Consider the following 19,996-nt stretch of genomic DNA (forward strand, 5'->3'; position numbering starts at 1 on the left):
AGTTTCAATATGTTTTTCTTCTCAGGAGTTCAACACAGGAGAGAAGGAAATGGGCTCAAGAACACAAGCAGTATTCTTCTAAATTGCATTCACTAAACCCCAGAGTATTTCTAAAAAGAAATATAAATGGCCAAATGCTTCCACAGCTTGTGTGGGCACAAGTCCAGTTTGCTTTAGAAGATCTAATACTGGATTTAAGAGACAGAACTGGCCTATCCTCAGAAAGTACCCCATAGCTTTTTTTCTACGTAATAAAAAATCTCCGCACAAAAAACCCGCACATTCTTCCTTGGAGCTACATTCACCTCAGTTTTTCAGCTAAAACCGAGAACATTCCCAGGTTGGTATGGACATATGCACATCAGGATTTTGTGTATGGACCACCTTCTATGTTTTTTGAAGTGTAGTTAACCATAGCACATATGTGTCTGCACACACACCAAAGCAAGCTCTATGCTTTAAATAGAAAAAATTGCAAGGATGCAGAGAAAAGAAACAGCAACAGCAACTATTTACCTTAGTTGAACAGAGTTTTTCATAGATGTGAAACCAGGAAGGAGAACCTCTTAATTAATTTAGAAAGAGAAGTATTTCATCCACATGTTGAGGACAGCTACATTACTAAGAGGTATAAAATACTGATACTTTTTTCTTCAATATGTATGCACACACATGTTTAGAACGCTGAGCACCTTCAGTAAGTGCCCCAGTATACAAAGAAAGCACATTTAGAAAGGCAAACATTTAAAAATATGTTAACTTGTACAGCAAATATGCACAGAATATATGACTGCTGTTATGTATGGTCATTGATATATACTTTATGGCCCTATTAGCCTCTGTACTGGGGACAGATCATGCAGCATGCAAAAATCATTGATTCTACTGTTATAATTACTGAAATTTTAAACATGCATAAACATGCTTTCACTGATATTTATGAGCCACTTCACATGTAATGTCTAGATAACGTGATAGCTCACATTTATCTTTTTGACCACTTTATCAAAACTGACTCAGTCATTTAATTACAAAAGAAAAAGTAATTAAAGAAATTCCTCAGAAACTATCTGCTTTCTGTCAGAGTGGCAGACAGAAAAGGTGTGCCAGAGTGACACCTTATTTGTAAGACATTTATTAACTCCAACTTGTTTCTCCTGACCCCAGACAACAGCTATACACCTCTAACAATGCTTTAATGTATGCATTCTTTCAGCTTATTTTTTTAATGATGTATTTTTTTTAAATGATTGTGGGATTTACTCTGTATTGCCAATCTAATGGGAAGAATTCTAACTTGAAATTGTAACGGTTCTATACAGGTAAGATGTAAACCTAGTAGCCATTTGGTGAGAAGTCAAACTAACCAACCAAAAAGGTAGTTCATGCTTATACCAGGCACCTGTTTTACATAAATCTGAACTTTCTATTCTTATCTGCCTTTCCAGAGGCCCAGCACATCCTTAAAACAGACAGCATAGAAACATTAACGAGTCACTGTAGGAAAGACAAAGGCTGGTAAAGAATTTAATGCAATGGGGCAGAAGAATGGTTTTCAGGATGGGAAAGCTACTTCAAATTTCACACTTCAAAACTGATTCAAATGGTCTCCCTGTAACTAGTTTCTAACATAATCCACAAGCTGAGAATACAGTTTATACTTTGTCTTGTCAAAGCCTGTCACAAAGCAATTTATGGCTAGAGGTGAAGTTGGCAAGGTAATAGGAGCATCAAATTTAGGGGTAATTAGCTCAGGAGGGAACACATTCCACCGGGACTGCTGGCAAGAGGTGCTGCTGGCAAGATAATAGACAAAAGTGGGGTCAGGGTAATTACATGGACAACAACTGGGAATTCATTAGCTACCTGCCAAACTTAATAACAAAAATCACCTTCCAAAGTGAGGGCTAAGATGGAAAAGGAATTATCTCTTTGGGGTGATCATTACAACATAAAAACCTCCTTTAAATTTAACTTGGCTAACTTAAGTTTTTAAGTAAACACAGACTCCTTCAAACTTGGACATTTGCTTTTTCTGGCATATTGTAATCCATTGTTGTCCATCTAGCCCTTTACAAGCAAAGGAAGAGCAGGAAGTACGCAAAAGCGAAGAACAAAAAAAAACCCCAAACAACATAACAGCATCAATTCTGTGACAGAGCAGCATTGTCAAGATTTTGCATTATTTGTGAGAAATGGATTTCAGAAGGCATGCCAAGAAGAGAAAATGTTTACATGCCATTGAAATACTACTTTAATTTCAGTTCCTAATAATCTGTTGTGAAATGCCTGTTAAGACATTAAGAGCAGTTAAGACTTTATTACTGAGCAGACAATAGTAGGACTCTTTAGACAGAAATAGCAAGCAAGTTATAATTTGAATTTAAGATTGTTACACATTAGTCTGCCTCAAGGCTTTTTTTTAAGGGCTTCTTTTGAGTAATATGTAAATACCTTCTCCAGTTTTGCATAACTTAGTTAAAAGGTATTTACCTATGGCCAATTCATAAGGCAATTATCTTTGACAAAACAGACAGAGTTCATACCCTCCCCAGTCAAAATTCCTTCGCCTTTCACAAGCTGCAGTGTTAGTCACAGAAGTACCACAGTTCCTAGCATGCCAGTGCTTCTGATCTGCTGCTTCTCCCAACACCACCCCCAAAGCAAGAGATCTCTTGCCATCACCTGGGCTGGGACAATTCTCCTCTTGAGGAGGAGCACATCAGGGCACGGTCTATGCACATCCACATAGTTACTCCACTGGCTCGACTCAGTTTGACATATTCCATTGAGGAGCAGCTTAATTTTAATAGTATAAAGCCAGCATGATTGGTAAAAAGTGTTTTAAGATCTTATATACAACTACTGCAGACCTATCTATTGTTCTCTGTAAGCTTATTCGAGACTCTGAATCTGGGCTTCCCAAGATCAGAACCCTATCCCTTCTGTTCAAGGAGGATGCCACCTCTTATGTCCAGGCATTAATTTTCTCCCTCATCCTCTGACCTCAACCTAATCTAGATGGCTCATTCATGGATTCAGACACTAAGCCTAAAGCTGTTGTTTCTGCACCATCTCAAGTACACATGAAGTACTGTCAGTGTCATTGTCTTCTCCTTAGTAAACTTTCCGATGGGCTGAGAGATAAGCCAAGGATATCTCATAGGGGTTTCCCATGTCTCTTTTCTAATATACTTTCATAATAGCAGCATCTCCTGTTTGTATGGACTACTCTTAAAATGAACATCTCTACCAGAGGAAAGCCCACCCTCAAGGGATTAATTTTTGCCAAGAGCTCTCCACAGGCAGACATACTGAGATCGGAACTAGCAATCACTGATTGTGCTTTGTGCTTTATGTTATTCTATTTCCTTTTTTCTTCAGTAACAAAAAGATCACTACTTAATAGCTGTGATTATCTGGCTTATCTTTAACCATGGATAAGAAGTTAACCTAAGTGATGTGCAAGCCTGCAGGTGGGGTTAGGGCAAAGGGGGAAGGTAAAGATGCTCTTTCCTGAACTGTCTTTAAAGCAGATTTGCCCCTCTATTTTCTATATGCTGTGAGTGTTCCATATTGTCTAAATACAAAATTACATGATGGTGAACACCTGAAGAAAAAAGAAAAATCATTCCCTTCCTGTACTACCCTTCAATCTACGCAGAGATGGCAGGAACTGCCCATTAAACAAACAGCTCCAACTAATCTCTCTGGCCTAAACATAACACAAACTGCCATTGCAAAAACCAGTATGAGCACGCTTCATGCTTCCTTGTCCTTTTCCCTTGTTTTTCATGTGAACTTCTGCTTTGTACTTTCCTTCATGCTGCTCTGTTCTTGGAAAAGCTTGTGTTCTGTCTTTCCATTGACTCCCATACAGAAACAGTCCTGCGAACCTACTCGTCTTCGCTGATTTGTTCTGCTCCTCAGCCTGAACTGTCATTCTACTCCAAGATTTCCAGGTAAGGTGCTAATCTATAGAAATTAAGTGCATGTAAATGACTGCAAAGCGAATCTGAACTTGCTGTTATTAATAATATTTAGCAGACCCCTTAAAAATAAATGACATCTCTAGAGGTCTGCAAATGACAAACTAAAAACCAGCACTTAACATAGTACAGGAAGACAAAGATATCACATCAGCAGCTAGCAAAGACAGATTAAGGAGACCTTATATGAGAAGGAAGACTGTTCTTTTGATAAAAAACAGGATAAACGTCAGGGGATAGTAAACTATTTCTGAATTTAGGACAGATTCAAGTTCATAGTTACATGATGGTGGAGGAGGGGAGTATTATGTGCAAGGTGAAATGAAAAGAGTTGCAAGAGTTAAACAGCCCCAAAGTAAAATGTTTGATTTTAGGTCAAAATTGAACTCTACCGGGCCGGGGGGTTTTTTGTTGTTGGGATTTTGTTTTATTTTTCTAAAGACAAACAGAAGATTTCTACTGTAGATGAACTCCAATTTTTATTGTTTTTAATCTTCGCCCGCTGTCTATTAAAAGCATTATATTCTTGTGTCTCATAATAGCATTCTATCTAAAATGCTAGCACTGTTCTTAACATGGTCCCAAGCTTTTCAAAAGTCTCCACTGAAAGCCGAACACCTGAGGAATAGTATTTACTATTAACAGTGACCCTTCTCACCCCTTCATTCAACTTTTTCAAATGCTGTATAACAGTGTGAAAAACATCAAATTATTTAATAAAAATACTTATGAATGGTTAAAATTCTTTTTACAGATAAGCAAACAACAGATCATATAGGAGAGCACGGAAACCACAGTAATGAATATGGGCTTTATGTGGATCTCTCTAAAAAGCCCTTTGAAAAAGTAAAATTGTTCAGATACTTTATCAGAGTGGCAAACTGCCATTAGAGATTTCATGCAAGGTGAAAGGCTCTGCTGCTAGAATCCACAGGAAGCAGTGTCACTGGCTGATACTGACCCAGCACTAAAAATTTACAAAAGACCCAACAGGCATTGGAATGTGCAAGACAAAATTGAGAGAATAGTTGGTTACAGTCCCACTTACTCTATTTTATCTTATTTATAATCACCACACTTGACTTTGGCTATTCCCAGAAAGTAATGAAAGTAGTTCTGGTTTTCTTTTTCACTTTTCCTTATCAATATTCTCACAAAGCAGTCACTGTTCTAGCACAAAACAAAAAATGCATGCTTTGATATCTCTAGAAGAGATTAGCACATTTATTCTCTAGTACTCTGCTTCACATGCATCTTTCACAGCTACAATCAGTTTCATAGCTTCTAGCAATGAAAACTTTTAACATTTCTGGAAATAAGGCTTACTTACTGAGCGTTTGAAATACAATCACAATTTGATAGCTGATGTCGAAAGTTTCCTTCCTTCTGACAGCCAGCCTTTAAATAACAGGATCTAATTTCCCCTTTAGAAAATACAGAGGAAAAAAAAATAAAATCAGGTCAGTGATGTGATCATTTCTTTTACACACAAAGTTTATAAAAAGTGCGTTTAGGTCAGGCACATTTATAAACATAGTTTTCATTCTGTGCATGAGGCTTATTTTAGACTTCAGAAAGCAAATTAACATTTGAACTGAAAATCTGAGACAAATCATAGAATAGTAAGGGTTGGAAAGGACCTTAAGATCATCTAGTTCCAACCCCCCTGCCATGAGCAGGGACACCTTGCCCTAAACCACGTCACCCAAGACTCCATCCAAACTGGCCTTGAACACTGCCAGGGACAGAGCATTCACTACTTCCTTGGGCAACCTATTCCAGTGCCTCACCACCCTCACAGTAAAGAACTTCTTCCTTATATTTAACCTAAACTTCCCCTGTCAAAACACAGAAATTACAGTGAAAATTCAAAAGGCATGTAAAGTAAATGCAAAGCCCATCTATCAACATAGGTTCCCTGTAAAACATGAAATAATAGAATTTTTGTTCTTTTAGTTCACAAAGGTGAGGTCAGGAGGTACAAAGCAAGGAAAAACTCTGTTAAAAGTGTAACCACTGCTACTCCCTTCTTGCATATGCAGCAACAAGTGAAGGATCACTGCTCATTGACCCAGAGGCCATGCTATCTGCCTGACTGGCAGCTGCTGCTCTTAGCCCCACAGCACACCATGAGCTGCAGGGCTGCAGGCAGGGATGGGAACTGGCAGAAAACCAAAGTACCTCTGGGGTCACAAACCCAGCTACCATGAGCACTCAATTCCTCACCATTTTTGAAGGTAGCTTTAAGGGAAACACAGCTTTTGGGACATCTGCCTTTCACAGGTATGGGCCAGTACCTCACCAAGCACTACACCAAGTTCAAACAACCAACCACCAAGTATATCACAACTTCAGCCTCTAGGAATAGCTGCAGAGCAGCATCACACCAAGCACAGGCTCAGGACATGACTAGGTCACTCATTAATTCTCTTGGAAGAAGTAGCAGACCATAACTCTGAACGAGAGCAACGACCACATTAGAGAGAACTCCGTGTGAGCCAGCCAAAAAACAGAACAGTAAAGAGGAAGACCGTTTTGCTCAGCCAGGCTAGTGCAAAACTCTTCACCAGGCAGAAAGAGCCAGGGGTGGTTCTGCAAATACAGAAGTAGAAGTAGTCTTCTGGCCTAGCCAGCACTTTCTGAGGATGATGTTCCGAAGATAAACTTCATGCACTGTGTAAGTCACAGGTCTCTGATAGTCACTAGTGGATTTTGAAAACTCCAGGTATTGCTGACCTGACTTTAAATTACTAAGCCATTTTCTTCAATTTACACAGAAAAACATGCAATCAGTAACAGACAAGAGAAATATCCTTCCAGGGCATCTAAAGTTTCTTTAGAAATTTCCTCGCACATTTTAATTATTCCAACTGCCGAAACTCACCATTTTCATCTATGAATACGTGCATTGCATCCACGGATAGCTCATCTTGCACAGACGCCTCAGGTCCACTTATTACTTGCAAGACAGAACTGTCTTGCTGAGAAGTTACCCGGTAGATTATCTGCCTTTGCCTGTTGCCCTGGTAACTTGACACAAAAATGTTTCAAAACTACTATGAGGAACTTTTTTCTTGTTTTCAATAAAACAAAAAGAAAGAGAGGTTAATTAAAAGTTTATGTCATTTCTACTCGGTGAAACAAAACAGCTTACATCATAACTTTGAAGTACAAAATTGTAAAGTAAACTGGCCTTACAGTGCTGCAAATTTGGCAGACTCTGGTAGCACCGGACTAGTACTAGCACGATCTTGGCTTTGAACATCTGATCTTTCCTGTTTAGGAAGTTGCTCACAGTGCTTTTCTGTTCCCACCATTTCTTCTTTTCTCTCCGTCATCTGGCTATCTGGAAAACAGGGCAGTGAAGTGAAGCCACTCTCCGCAGATGACTGTCAGGAGTTTCATTCATTATCTGCTGAACAAGGACATCTAAAAGAGAAAAGCTAAAACACTGCAATAAGTACTAGTCTTACGGAAAACACTAAAATTACTTAAAACAATACAATCACAGAAATCTGGATGAGGAGGTACTCTGACTTGAGGAGGCTGCATGAATGGTGTGAAGCAAAGGACAAACAAGAGAGAATTTCTGCTTTGCTTCTCCTATTGTTTCAGAGGAAAGCAATCTGTCCCTAACCTAGAATGTCAAAATGCTGCTTCCCTGGGGGCCATAATTTGTTCCCAAGCTGTGTATAGCAGTAGCAGAAAAGCAGAAGCACTGGACCATTCCCCTTTTACAAAAGGGAAAGCAGCACCTTCAAAGGAAATAGAGCTCTTGGATGGGAAAGCAGGCACGTACCTAATCCTTCCTCTCCACTGGCCACACACCTGATGCAGGACAAAGGACAAATTGGCTAAGCAATTTCACAGTAGATTTTACTATGCTTGGAAAATACAGAACTATAGATTTTAAGACATGTATGATGGACTTATCAGATTTCTGCTACTTTGAATACCAATTACATTTATATTACTTTTCTACATATGCACGTCATTTACTTACACATGTGTACAACTTTCAAGCCATAGTCTCTTTTAGTTACTAACATTCATGTTGAACAGCAAAACATTTTGTAACATTTTATGCTTTGACTGCAAACTAAAAGAATTATCTGTTAGGCTTTTAAAGTGCAATCAAGACAGTGATTTCATCACCACCATGTGCAGTTGCACAGTTAAATGCTTTGAAAGAAAAATACAGCACTAAGCTGTATTGAAATGTACTTACCCAGACTTCTTGTAATACCTGCTGTTTTAATGCCTTAGAAATTTAATAAAGAAAAAAAAAAACCCACAGAAATTCTCCCTTCTCCTCCCTCAAAAAAGAAAAAATCATTTGTTAAACCATATTTCCTACCAGTACAATCACCATCATAACCTGCAAGAGTCACCAGTCAAGAAACAGTGGTGTCCTAGCTAAGATAGTATAAGGATAAAACAGATTCAAGGCTTGTAAAGAGACATAGTATCTTTCATTAGGCCAACTGATGTAACCGAAAAAAAAGCAAACAAGCTTCGGGATAGGCAGACCTTTCAAATCATCTGTCTTGTCTTCCTCCAACCATATTAGTTGATCTGATAATATATTACTTCTACAAACAAACCTACCTTCATGAGTTAAGACATCTCTACACCAGTTCCAATTCACAGGGCATACCCCTCTAATATCTTAGAGCCTGAGACACTCACACATAACTATTTTTCACTGCAGACACTTCACATTTACTTTTGGGGATGGGGGGAGGAAAAGAGAATCCAGAAGCATAAGAACAACGTCAATTGTATGACCACACAGCGTTTTTTCAGCTTCCACAAGGAGAGAAAAAACAAATCTCACTACAACACTGCCAATGTTCCGAATCTCCCACTCTCTCTCTGTAGCACACAACGACCAAGGATCCCAACCTCTTGTGCAATAAATACAATGAGTGTAAGGTTGGTTTAGGGAAATCTTGCATGTGTCTCTTGTGCATGGAGAGAAAATTCAATAGGTCTTCCAGACCTACTTTCTTCTATTTAAGAGGGGGGAAAAAAAAAAAAAAAAAAGCAGGGAGGGAAGAAGGCAACTTTTTTTTCGTTTTCCTAATTAAAGATTTAAAGTCCATTTTAAACAGAAACTGTGCCTTATTTAACTGTGGTGTTAGTGAAGCATCCCCTTAATGATGTAACTGTAGCTGAGAGAGGTGACAGAGCCACAGACACCTAATCAAAATCACCTTCCTAAAGGCTTGGGCTGCTCAAGCCATAAGAATAATTGATAGAGATCAGAAACTAGTTTTAATAACCTAATTGGTCCCATATTGCCCAAAACTAGCTCTAGGGCTGGAACAATTAAAAAGATTTTTTAATTTGATTATCTAGTGGTTTTAGAAAATGCCTCTTTCTTTTCCATTCCAAACCATAAGCCTTGCAAACTTATTTTCCCTGCAGTGGTAAAGAGCCATAATAATAAACGCATAAACATACTGCTTCTTACAGGGTTTGTATGCCAATCAGACAACACCATGGTGATGAGTACTTCCAGCATGGGAAAGGTGGGCCACAATGGGTTTGTGACTGGGTTTCATGATTATTACTTATTTTCTTCCAAGTGACTTACATCTTCAGTATTTAAATGGAGATAGTGGCGTCTAGACTGGGAGTGTTCTGCCAGGGTACGTAATCAACTCTACGTCACCAAATGCTCCCTGCATGGAAATTTGTGCTGGCGAAGCTGAAGTTACTAGGAAAAAACTCTCCAAGAGCAAGAGAAGAGTAAAAAGCACAACATGGCAGTGCATCTGCACCTTCCCTGTGGCCTCCTACCAGAGCCATTTATCCTGAGCCAGTGCTCCACACATCTCTGGCATACACATGGCTGGGCTCACAGAAGCCCCAACCTCAGACCCAGGCTCGGCAACTAACTTCATAATTTATCTGGAAATTACATGCCAAATGACTCAGATATGTGAGGTGTAACTATCAGGAATCATGGCTAAGTCAGGCTTGGGGAAGGGTGATTCAGAAGTCCTGCACAATCAACCAAGTTTTAGTCTGTACACCATTTTCCTATTTTGGTTGAGCACAAAATACATCCTTTAGTTATCCTGGTAAAAGTCTTATTGAGATAAACATTTCTTATACACTCTATAGGGTATAAGATACTTTCTGTAAACATTTTTATCTGCACTGAAGAGTTGTAACAGCATAGTAACATTATGTAAAAATGTAACATTCCAACACTAACAAATGGGCTCCTAATTCAAACGTAGACACACTACCAAAATTTCCTTTGCCATGTAACTTTTCCACTTGTGGAACAAATTTTGGGTACCCCAAATTGTCTTTGCAGACAAGCCTTTGGTTCACACTGGGAGGAGGCTGAAAAGTCTTACAGTTGAAATGGAGCAGCCTTTGTACACATAGTAATAACAATAACCAACTGACAGTGTATCTCCACTTCAATGTTACCTTATTAGGTAATTAAAATGAAGTTTTATTGGTCTGTAGCTTTTCTCTAAAAATATTTTTACTATTTTGTGTCCTCTCTCTAGAATCTCCCAGGCATTTTCCCCTCATCTTTTACTTGTCTATCCCTATCCTAGTCTCCATAACTCACTCCTGTAAGTAAAAATGCCACTGCTGTCAATTTCAAACGCCATCTGGTTTGAAATCTGGTCAAGCAGAATTAAGCTAATTAAGGCTGAGTCTCTTCTGTTCGTTAATTGCTGTGCTATAGAATCTACTTCCTTCCACAACACTATGCTCCAAAATAGAAAGTGTCACTCTAAAATATATTTATTGCCTGTTCGGCTGCAGAGATAATTGATTTCAAATTGTGCTATGCTCTTGCTAGTACCAGCATGAAAAAAAAGCTCTATGAGTTGTGAACTGTCCCATTCATATCCCTAGAGAATACATCCTAAGGACATTCCCAAGCCTTTCTTCACTGACTGCTTTAGCAGAAACAGCTAGCTTATGTGCTTTATTCTGTCGTGGTTTAAGCCCAGCTGGTAACTCAGAACCACGCAGCCACTTGCTCATTCCCCCTGCTCCCGGAAGGATGGGGAGGAGAATCAAAAGAATTTAACTCCCACAGGTTGAGATAAGAGCAGTCCAGTAACTAAGCTATAATACAAAACTACTACTGCTACCACCAATAATAATAATAATAAGGGAAATAACAAGAGGAGAGGATACAATTGCTCACCTCCCGCCAACTGGTACCCAGCCCAACCCGAGCAGCGATCTGGGCCTTCTGGGTAACTCCCCTCAGTTTATGTACTGGGCATGACATGCCATGGTATGGAATACCCCTTTGGCCAGTTTGGGTCAGGTGTCCTGTCTCTGCTTCCTCCCGGCTTCCCCTCCTCCCTGGCAGAGCATAAGGCTGAGAAAGTCCTTGGTCGGAGTAAACATTACTGAGCAACAACTAAAAACATCAGTGCTATCAGTGTTGTTCCCAGGTTAAAAGTTAAAAAACACAGCACTGCACCAGCTACTAAGAAGGAGAAAAATGACTGCTATAGCTGAACCCAGGACAATTCTCAACCCAAATTTGCCTATTATGCCACATTAAAAGAACCTGGTATTAAACCAAACAACAGTCCAAGAATTGCTACAAAAGTTCAACACGGGTACTAAAGAATTACATGGGATTACCCAATAATCAGGATTACTACATTAATACTGAAGCAATAGGAAAAACTAGTGATACTCACTGTACCTGTTACAGGACAGGGAGACTTAAGCACAGAAGTGACTTGCTCAAAACAATCTCCTAGGCCAGCAGAAGAGCTGGGAATAAACTCAAGGCTTTTGAGGTCTCAGTTAAGTAGTCTAATCAATATACCTAATAATTGTGGAAGAATACAGACCTCTTGAAGTAACCTCATGGTTACTTTAGAGGTGTCAGCCTCATCATCAAACATACTATTACCTCTTTGATCTAAAGACTGAAATGTTAAAGTCTTCACCTGTCAAGCCTTATACACCAAGTATCAGACTTAGAGAACTGAGTTTTGCACCCTATTTCCTCCCCACCCAAAGAGGGGCATCAAATTGCCACATGGTCCGACCATGGGCGAGAGCTGTGTGCCATCCCTGGATCAGAGTTGGGATGGCACACAGCTGCTCCAAGAGAATAGCTGCCACCTGGCAGGGCTTTGTGACAGGTACTGCCTGCTGCCAGCAAACTCCCCTGCTCTCACCTCCCAACACCGCTCTCATTTGGGCTGGTGACTCAATGCACAAGATCCCTCTTCCCCATGATTACATGTCAAGCAATAGGTCTCTTTCTCACGCACAGAGGAAAAAAACCTGAGTCTAAGAATATCCACAGGAGTACGTTTTAGTTTTTCATAGGAAAAGGATAATTGCTTGGGGTCCAGAAGAACTCACTCGAGGTTGTGGTTTGTGCACTGCCCAGAATGATGAGTACCTTTTCTAAAAAGAGCCTGCAAAAACATCTAAATACAGGCCACAGAGCCCTGGTTTAGGTTCTCCACCACTCCCATGGTGAGCTTTGCTCCCTGGCAATAACTTTGCCTGGCCTAGATTACAAACCAGCTGTAGCGGAGAGGACATACATGAGGTTTTGCTGTGCACAAATCTGATGCACAGCTGCTCTTACTTAGCTTCAGACATGTCAGAGGGACCTAAAGCAGCCAGTAAACCCGCCTTTCCCTATGCTTCTTACAGCCTGAAGAAAATTTGCCCTCCAACAGGCTTTCATTACGTGGGTGGTACAAACTTGATCCAGAACTGAAAGGACACTGGCCTAAAAGTCATTTTTAGCAATGGTGTCAGTGGTACTTTCTTATGCTCTGGAAGAGGTGGGATGGCAACAGAACAGCTCTTAAATGGCTTTATGTCCTGTATTTTAATACATTAAATCTGGCATTCATGGTAGCATAAAACAAGGCTTTAATTTCATTGTACTGCATTTTACTGAGCTGTCTATTAGCAAAGGCTTACGTGGTCAGGATGATCTCTCTTCTGTTTGCACAGAACTCAGGTTCTGTGTGGGAGCACCCATAACAGATCCATCCATGACATTCACTCAGTTGCAAGACTCTTTTCATGAGTACATTTCCTCACCTTCTCCAAATTATGTGAAACGTCAGCTTTCTTACACACAGCTCTGAACATCCAACTTTCCAGGAATTTGCCAAGTTTCTCACACTGCCTAATAAACACCTTTGTGGGGTGCATCTCATTCTCATTTGGACCACGCATCTATTACCAGCTTTTGCCAATTAGGCAGTTTGCAAGGCTAAAAGAACAAAAACCAAACACAAACAACCTCCTCCCTCAAAACAATTGGTGCATAGCTTGACTTGCTCTGTATTCCCCACACACACACTTGGATTTTTTTCAATAACCACTTTAATGTGGGAATAATGTTTATTCAGATCTGTTTTAAGATGCTGTTTTGCTAAAGCATATTTGTAATTGCAAGGCTGTAAACAAATTAGAGGCTTTCTCATTCCTAAAATCCAGTCTTACTGTGGGGAAGCTGTCAGTAATGACTGTAATTTATTTTAGCAAACAGCACGTTCTGTCTAGGCTAGAAAACAAAGCCTACTTGCTCTTAAAAATAACTGCCTTTGAACTACCTCTCCCCAGCTTAAAGAGTTCTGATTGAATCTCCTTTTTCCCACAGCATTGGTCCAAGGTGCAGGAGAGACCTCACAGCGACAGGAGCCACAGCCACCATCCCTGCTTCTGTGGGGTACCCCTCTTCCTGGCCCTGCTCCTTTCCCAGGGTGACACTTGCTGTGCCCATGCTGGAAATGAGCAGGGCCACTTAATTATACATGTATGCAGCTCAACTTCACCGTCTCACAAACATACTGACTTGAGAAAACAGGAAAGTAGGAAATTCAGTTCAGGTTGTTTAAGTAACAGCTTGCTTTGAGGGACAACCAGAATCCCCCTGTTTCCTCAGAATCCTGGATTCCAATAAGAAGAATCTCATTTGTCAGCTCTAAAGCACAATAACTACACACACATTAATAAAGTTTTGGGCTTGTGTTTGGGGTTTTTTTGTCACTGTGGAATCTGAGTTTGATTTATTCTGAACACCCATTGCTTTCTTTTATGCAGCAATCTTCCCCATTCACATTATCTGAGGGCACTTGGCTGAAAGCCCATTCTAGATTAGCTGCACTATTTTTATTTAAACTTACTTCTGAAGTTTTTATCATTTTTTCAGCTAAGTCACCTCACACAAGTCAAATTATCATTACTCTTTTTCGTTGTTGAGGAATAGCAAAAAAATCGCAACCTGCTTGCTGTAACCCTCACACTGTTGCGTGCTGTTGCACAGGGAGGTGACCCTGCACCCAGCCCCCTGCACCCCAGGGACCCAGCAGGACTTGCTGGGCTCAGGAGGGGACCAGCTGGGCAGGCTCTGGTGAAAATCAGGGCTTGCTCAGCACATATCTTGGGCAACTACAGAGCACTGAAGCCAGCCAGGCAGGCTGATAAACCTGATAGAGCCAGACAGAAACTGCTCTGCAGAACAAACAGACTAAGGCAGCAGGAAAGATAGGCAAGATAGACCAGAAGGAAGGCACCAGGCCTAGGAGGACTAAGGAATGGAGAGGAGGGTAGATACAGGAGAAGTGAATGCAAGCTGTGGGGAGGCAATGGCTTTAGCCAAGCTCAAGAGTGGTAAAGCCTAGAAAACCAACAATGTGGATTGCTATGCAGAACAAAGGGAAAGATGAAAGAGAAGCAATATTTAGACCACAGCAAATAAGAAGTTGCACAAGAGGGGAGTGGCTAAACTGAGAAGGGATGAATGCAAAAGGGAAGGCACAGTACCAGAAAGTGGAAGAAAAAATAGATACAAGTGAAAGATGCAATAAGATAAGGGTGTAATGCATTGGATTAGACAGATATAAGGAAAAACTTAGGAAAGGCAGAGTGAAAGGTAAATGGAACCTACAGGAAAGCTATAGCTGTACATGTTTTTGTAAGATATTTTTGGTATTCCAACAATCTGGGCCTGACACCTGCATGCTGTTCTAGTAGGGAATACTAGATACACATTGGACACCTACTGAGGTTAGCATTAGGTTTTCCAAAGGAAAAACTTTAATGAAACTTTCAAACAACTGCTGCTGGCACTATCACACTTTCACTAAATCACCTTGTCTTAACAAGCCCACTCTTCCCTGGCCCTATTAGCAAGACCAGTTATGCACTGGGAATCTGCCCAACTACAGATCTCAGGCTAAGCTGCTATAAATAATGTAACTAGTCACAACTTTTTAACTCCAAAAAGAGTTGTAAAAAAGGCATTATACCTCCAACAAGCCCATTTTCCTTTGCCGTCTCCATTTTGACAGTGGATTGATTAGATGCTTTCATCTTTGAGGTATTAATGGATTCCAGGAGAGAGACAAACTCTAGAAAGTTAGACTCATTAGGCACCTGTCCTTCTTTAGCTTCTAGATCCGATTTAGAAGTTGGTAAGGTCTTTTCTTTGTCAGATACCTCCATGAAATTCTTACTTAAAAGCACATCCGTCCCACTGTCTACGCTTAGCACCCGCATGTGCCTCTTTTCATGAGCAGTTCTACAGGACTGCGGGTCTAGGTTCTGCAGGTCTTCCTTAGAAGTTAAATCCACAGTCTGGACATTTTCAGAAGCATTCTCCCGACTTGGATCTGAACAAGTCTTAGTTTCTAAAGGACTATTTGCTGGGTTGCTGTGTTCCTTTACTGCATCACCAGATTCATAGCCAGAACATTGGTTGGACAACAGCTCTGCCTTTAAAACTTGTGGAGTTCTTTCACTTTCACTAACTTCTGGGAAAGCCTTACCTTTACTGTCATCAGATAGGTCAAAAGTGATAACGGGGATTCTGAGCTGTTCATTAGTTTGCTGGCTTGGCCAACCTTCTGTAACTATACCAGACTCAGGGGCTGAGCTCGTTCTCTCAGTTCCCAGAGCCTTTAGGTGGACACAGCCTGCCAGGTCTCTGAGTGCAGTGTTTGGTGTAGTACTCATTGTGATGACAATTTTAATGGGCTCACATAGCTGGTCTCCAGGAAGAGAGTTGTCTACAACTGCAACAGCAGTCTCACTGTCTGAGCAATCAAGGTCCTCATGGATATTACTGCCATTCCAAGAACTTTCCATGTGCTCGAGATCTTTGGTTGCAATAGCATTGCACTGTGGGCAGTTACTGGTAAAGCCTGTCTGTGGTGATCCATCAGGCAGTTTGTCCCTTTTGTAGCTTTTAGGATTACTCAAATGGTCTGAAATAACTGAATTTTCACTATCCCATGGCTCTGAAGAAATTCCAGTCCTTAAAATATCACCTTGCGATGAAGAAATATTGGAGAAGTTTTTAGCTACATCCCTGTCTGCAATATCATCTTGGGATCCGTGCTGTCCATATGGCTGTCCATTCCCTCCTTTTTCATGTATTCCATTACCAGAAAGTGTTTCCATAGCAGCTGGTTTTGTCGCTACTGGTGATGTGGTGGCAGCTGAAGCAGAGGCTGTAGAAACAGATAGCATATCTGCTTTGATACAGGGTGAGGTAGATGAAACTGGTGGTGCAGCCTGATCTTCTAATACTGTAACACCTAATAAAAAAAATATATGGGAGTTAGGTCTTACAAACATGAACACTGTGCATTACTGAAGTATGATCTTTAGCTAGCAAAATCTGATCCAGAGCAGAGCAAAGGAAGCACAGATGATGCAACTGATTAAAACAGCTCCTAAGCAAGCATCTTTTTTGTTAGCTATACGTGACATATTATAATAGCAAGCTGGAATCCTTCCAGGTCAGGACAGGTGTAGCAGCATGTCTATTTAATTTAATCAAAATAGCTCAAGAAACAGCTAATACTAAAACTAAAATGTTTTACAGAATTATCCCCATTCAAGAGGAGATGAAACAAAGAGTAAGTCAGTGTGGCAGAAGTTTGTTGCTCCATTTTGTGTAATTCTTAAATAGTCCCATAGGATACGGTGATTAACCTTAACAAAAAGGAAATATATTGAGACATCTCAAGCACTGGAACTGTAGGCAAAGCAAGGTGTGCTGGATTATACACTACAGAGCTAAAGGTCAACAATCACAACAGGAGTCTACAATCAGAAGATATTTAAGGGCTTTAAGATGCGATCTGAGTGTTGGCTTCCTGATTTAATGCTTTACATTTGGTACAGGGTGGGTATAGAGGCACAGAGCTTCCCAAGAATGAGTGGGGAAGGCTCTTTCATCTATCTCTCTGTGCCAAAATGGGGAGAGCTGCTTGTAAGCTCACCAAAAGGCTGCATCCTAAACAGCTTGGCTGACAGCTAAGAAAGCTTAGTCTGTTAGAATTCCCTTGAGATTCTGTTCTCTCAAGCTTTTCTATTCAGCTACTAACATGACGCTCAATGGAACCTGCTGTGGGTCCTCTGTGTCTTCTTTTTTTTTTTGTGGCAAGCAATGATTAAACAAAAGTTTAAAGGGATTTATAAAGCCTTTAAGATACCTCTGAGATCTTCAATAGTTTCCCGTGTTGGCAGCTCCTAAAAATAAAAAGGAACACACAAAATTAACAGGCATTTATTAGATTATGTTGGAAAACACATCTATCAAAGCAATCAGAGATTAATTACAGAATTGGTAAGTTGTTTAACATCACAGAAATCTGGACGTGTACCTTGCATTAAATGCAAGGGGTGGGCGAGAGATATGGTTGTAGAACAGTCATACTCCAAATTGCATCACTGCAATTGCGTGTGATGGGGGGGGGGGGGGGGGAATAAGATGTTTTTTAAAAAACACTTTGCACTGCCTAATCCAGATTTTTTTCTTTTTTTAATCAAGGAATGCAATGTTCTGTTCCACATTTCCAGCTATGTGTTTCCAAAAGACTAAAATGAAGTTTGGTCTCCAGTAATTGGTAACAATTTCTCAGTGGAAAACTAGAGGACAGAGCCATTACATTAACTTAGAATCATTTAGATTGCAAGGAAGCTTTTGAGGTCATTTAGTACAAATTCCCCCTGCCATACACACACACTCAAAGCAGGTACAGTTAGAGCAGGTTGCTCGGGCCATCTCCAGCAGAGCTTTGAATATCTCCAAAGATGGAGATATCACAACCTCTCTGGACAATCTCTTCCAGTATTTGAACACCCTTTTGGTAGGTGAAAGAAACCCAAAACCCAACCACGCACAAAACCCCATTAAATCTAATTGATCTAACTGGAGCTTTCCACAGCTGCAAGTTGCAGCCACTGCATCTATCCTGTCACTGGGCACCTCTGAGAAGAGAGTGCTCAATCTTCTCTGCATCTTACCTCTTTGTAAGCGCCCAATCTTATCTCTGCATTATGAAGCTCTTCTAGTCTTAATAAAGGTTTCAGCCTTACAAAGGCTAAAACATCCCATCTGCCTTTCCTCAGACATCATGCACCTCATTCCTCAATCACCTTGGTGGCCTCTGCTGAATTCTCATCAGCAAGGCAATGCCTGTGGGAACTCACTGGGGAGCTCAAAACTAACACAATACTCCAGAGGAATGCTTTGGGAATCTAAAATCAACAGCCTAAGTGCATAACTACAAAAAAGTTATTGGGAAAAGTTAATGTGGCTCTCTTCTGGATGACAGGCGCCAAAACCAAGAGGAAATAATAATTATCTCCTAAAATTTCATGGTGATATTCTGGCAGCAAGAACAGGCTTAGGTTTGACAAGACCCAGCCTACAGGTTTGGAAGACTTGGACAAAAGCCCAAGAAGAAATGGGTTTGCAGAATGGACAAATACCAGAATATTGGGGAATGGAACAGACAAAAGGTAAAAAATATTTTACCTCATAAAAGAAAACTACTAATAAAATAAAACTATCAATGTCTGTGAATCATACAGATGCTACAAAAAGGTAAAAACACTCCAGGAAATGAGGACATAGTTCCGATTCAGAACAGGAGTTGAATAGTTTGCAGTAAGTAGGGACACAGGGTGGGGGTGGAGGGATATGAAGACAGAATGAAGTATCAAGTTGCTACTTATTCAGAGATCACTAACCATCCTTTGCACTGACTGAGGCAGGAGTCCTGTAGAAAAAAATAGCATGGGATCACATAATTAAAGATTTTATCACAGTATACATGGGGAGTAACTTAAGATTACAGAGACAGCATTATCCTTTTTCTTAATTTTTGAATACTTCACTCTTTGGCTTTCTCATGTTTTCTTCCCATTTTTCCTTTAATAACATCTACATACATCCTTTTCATCACCTCATATACTATTAATTTAGCAATGTGGCCAGTGGCATGGAATGCACATACATATATTTTTAACCTCATGTAGACATCTCCTAGATTTAAATAAAGGGGGTTTATACTTTGTTTAAATACTCAAGGGGTGTTGGGTTAATTTTATAAGCGTAAGTCCAGTTACACAAAACCAAACTATTAATGCTCCAGGAACAGATCCCTTCTAAGGCAATGAGAGGTTGCTCTGATTCTATTGGCCTCTCCCTTCTCTCAAAGCAGCCATGAAAACTAGTTGCTCTTGGCAAGATTTACTAAGGCCACTTGGTATCTACAGAGCAGACAGACCCCTCCTAAGAAGTGCAGAATTATATATACCAGTTTCAGCTTTGCAAACCCAAACCTTAGGCCAAGGCTAACTGACAGCAGTGGTATAGCCAGTGGGATCCATAGAACAACCCTTCCTCCTCAAGGCAGACTTATGCTTCAAGTGACCAGTACCTGGCAATACAGAACTCCACGTGATAAGCAAGTAAACAGGACTGCACGAAGTGAAGACACTATTACAGAAAACTGCACACTAACCATTGCTCCAGGTGAGTTCTGCAAGTCCACAGCCTGTACCCTTGAACTATCATGAATCGTTTGCGTAGAGTCATCTTGGTTGGTCTCACTGATGACACCATTATCCCCACTGTTATTGCTGGAAAGGAAGCAAATGAAAAATAAAGCACTGTTTTTACCACAGACAATCACAGTGCATTTGGGAAGAAGCTAAGGAATAGT

General features: G+C 40.4%; 1 protein-coding gene across 2 annotated transcripts in view; it reads right to left on the bottom strand.

Moving 5' to 3' along the window:
* PCNX2 (pecanex 2) overlaps positions 1 to 19,996 on the bottom strand; it is a 153,133-nt gene that overhangs the window by 124,074 nt on the left and 9,063 nt on the right. For both annotated transcript variants that reach the window (XR_003993465.1, XM_030499485.1), the window contains exons 3-8: positions 19,796 to 19,913; positions 17,477 to 17,513; positions 15,284 to 16,573; positions 7,188 to 7,335; positions 6,874 to 7,019; positions 5,320 to 5,413 (exon numbers count right to left, since the gene is read on the bottom strand). Coding sequence is in view for 1 of the 2 variants with exons in the window: in XM_030499485.1 (XP_030355345.1) it covers positions 5,320 to 5,413; positions 6,874 to 7,019; positions 7,188 to 7,335; positions 15,284 to 16,573; positions 17,477 to 17,513; positions 19,796 to 19,913 (1,833 nt within the window). In the remaining variant the exon portion in view is untranslated. The remainder of the gene's footprint in view (positions 1 to 5,319; positions 5,414 to 6,873; positions 7,020 to 7,187; positions 7,336 to 15,283; positions 16,574 to 17,476; positions 17,514 to 19,795; positions 19,914 to 19,996) is intronic.

Source organism: Strigops habroptila, chromosome 10 (assembly GCF_004027225.2).
Source record: "Strigops habroptila isolate Jane chromosome 10, bStrHab1.2.pri, whole genome shotgun sequence".
In the NCBI taxonomy this organism is placed as follows: domain Eukaryota; kingdom Metazoa; phylum Chordata; class Aves; order Psittaciformes; family Psittacidae; genus Strigops; species Strigops habroptila.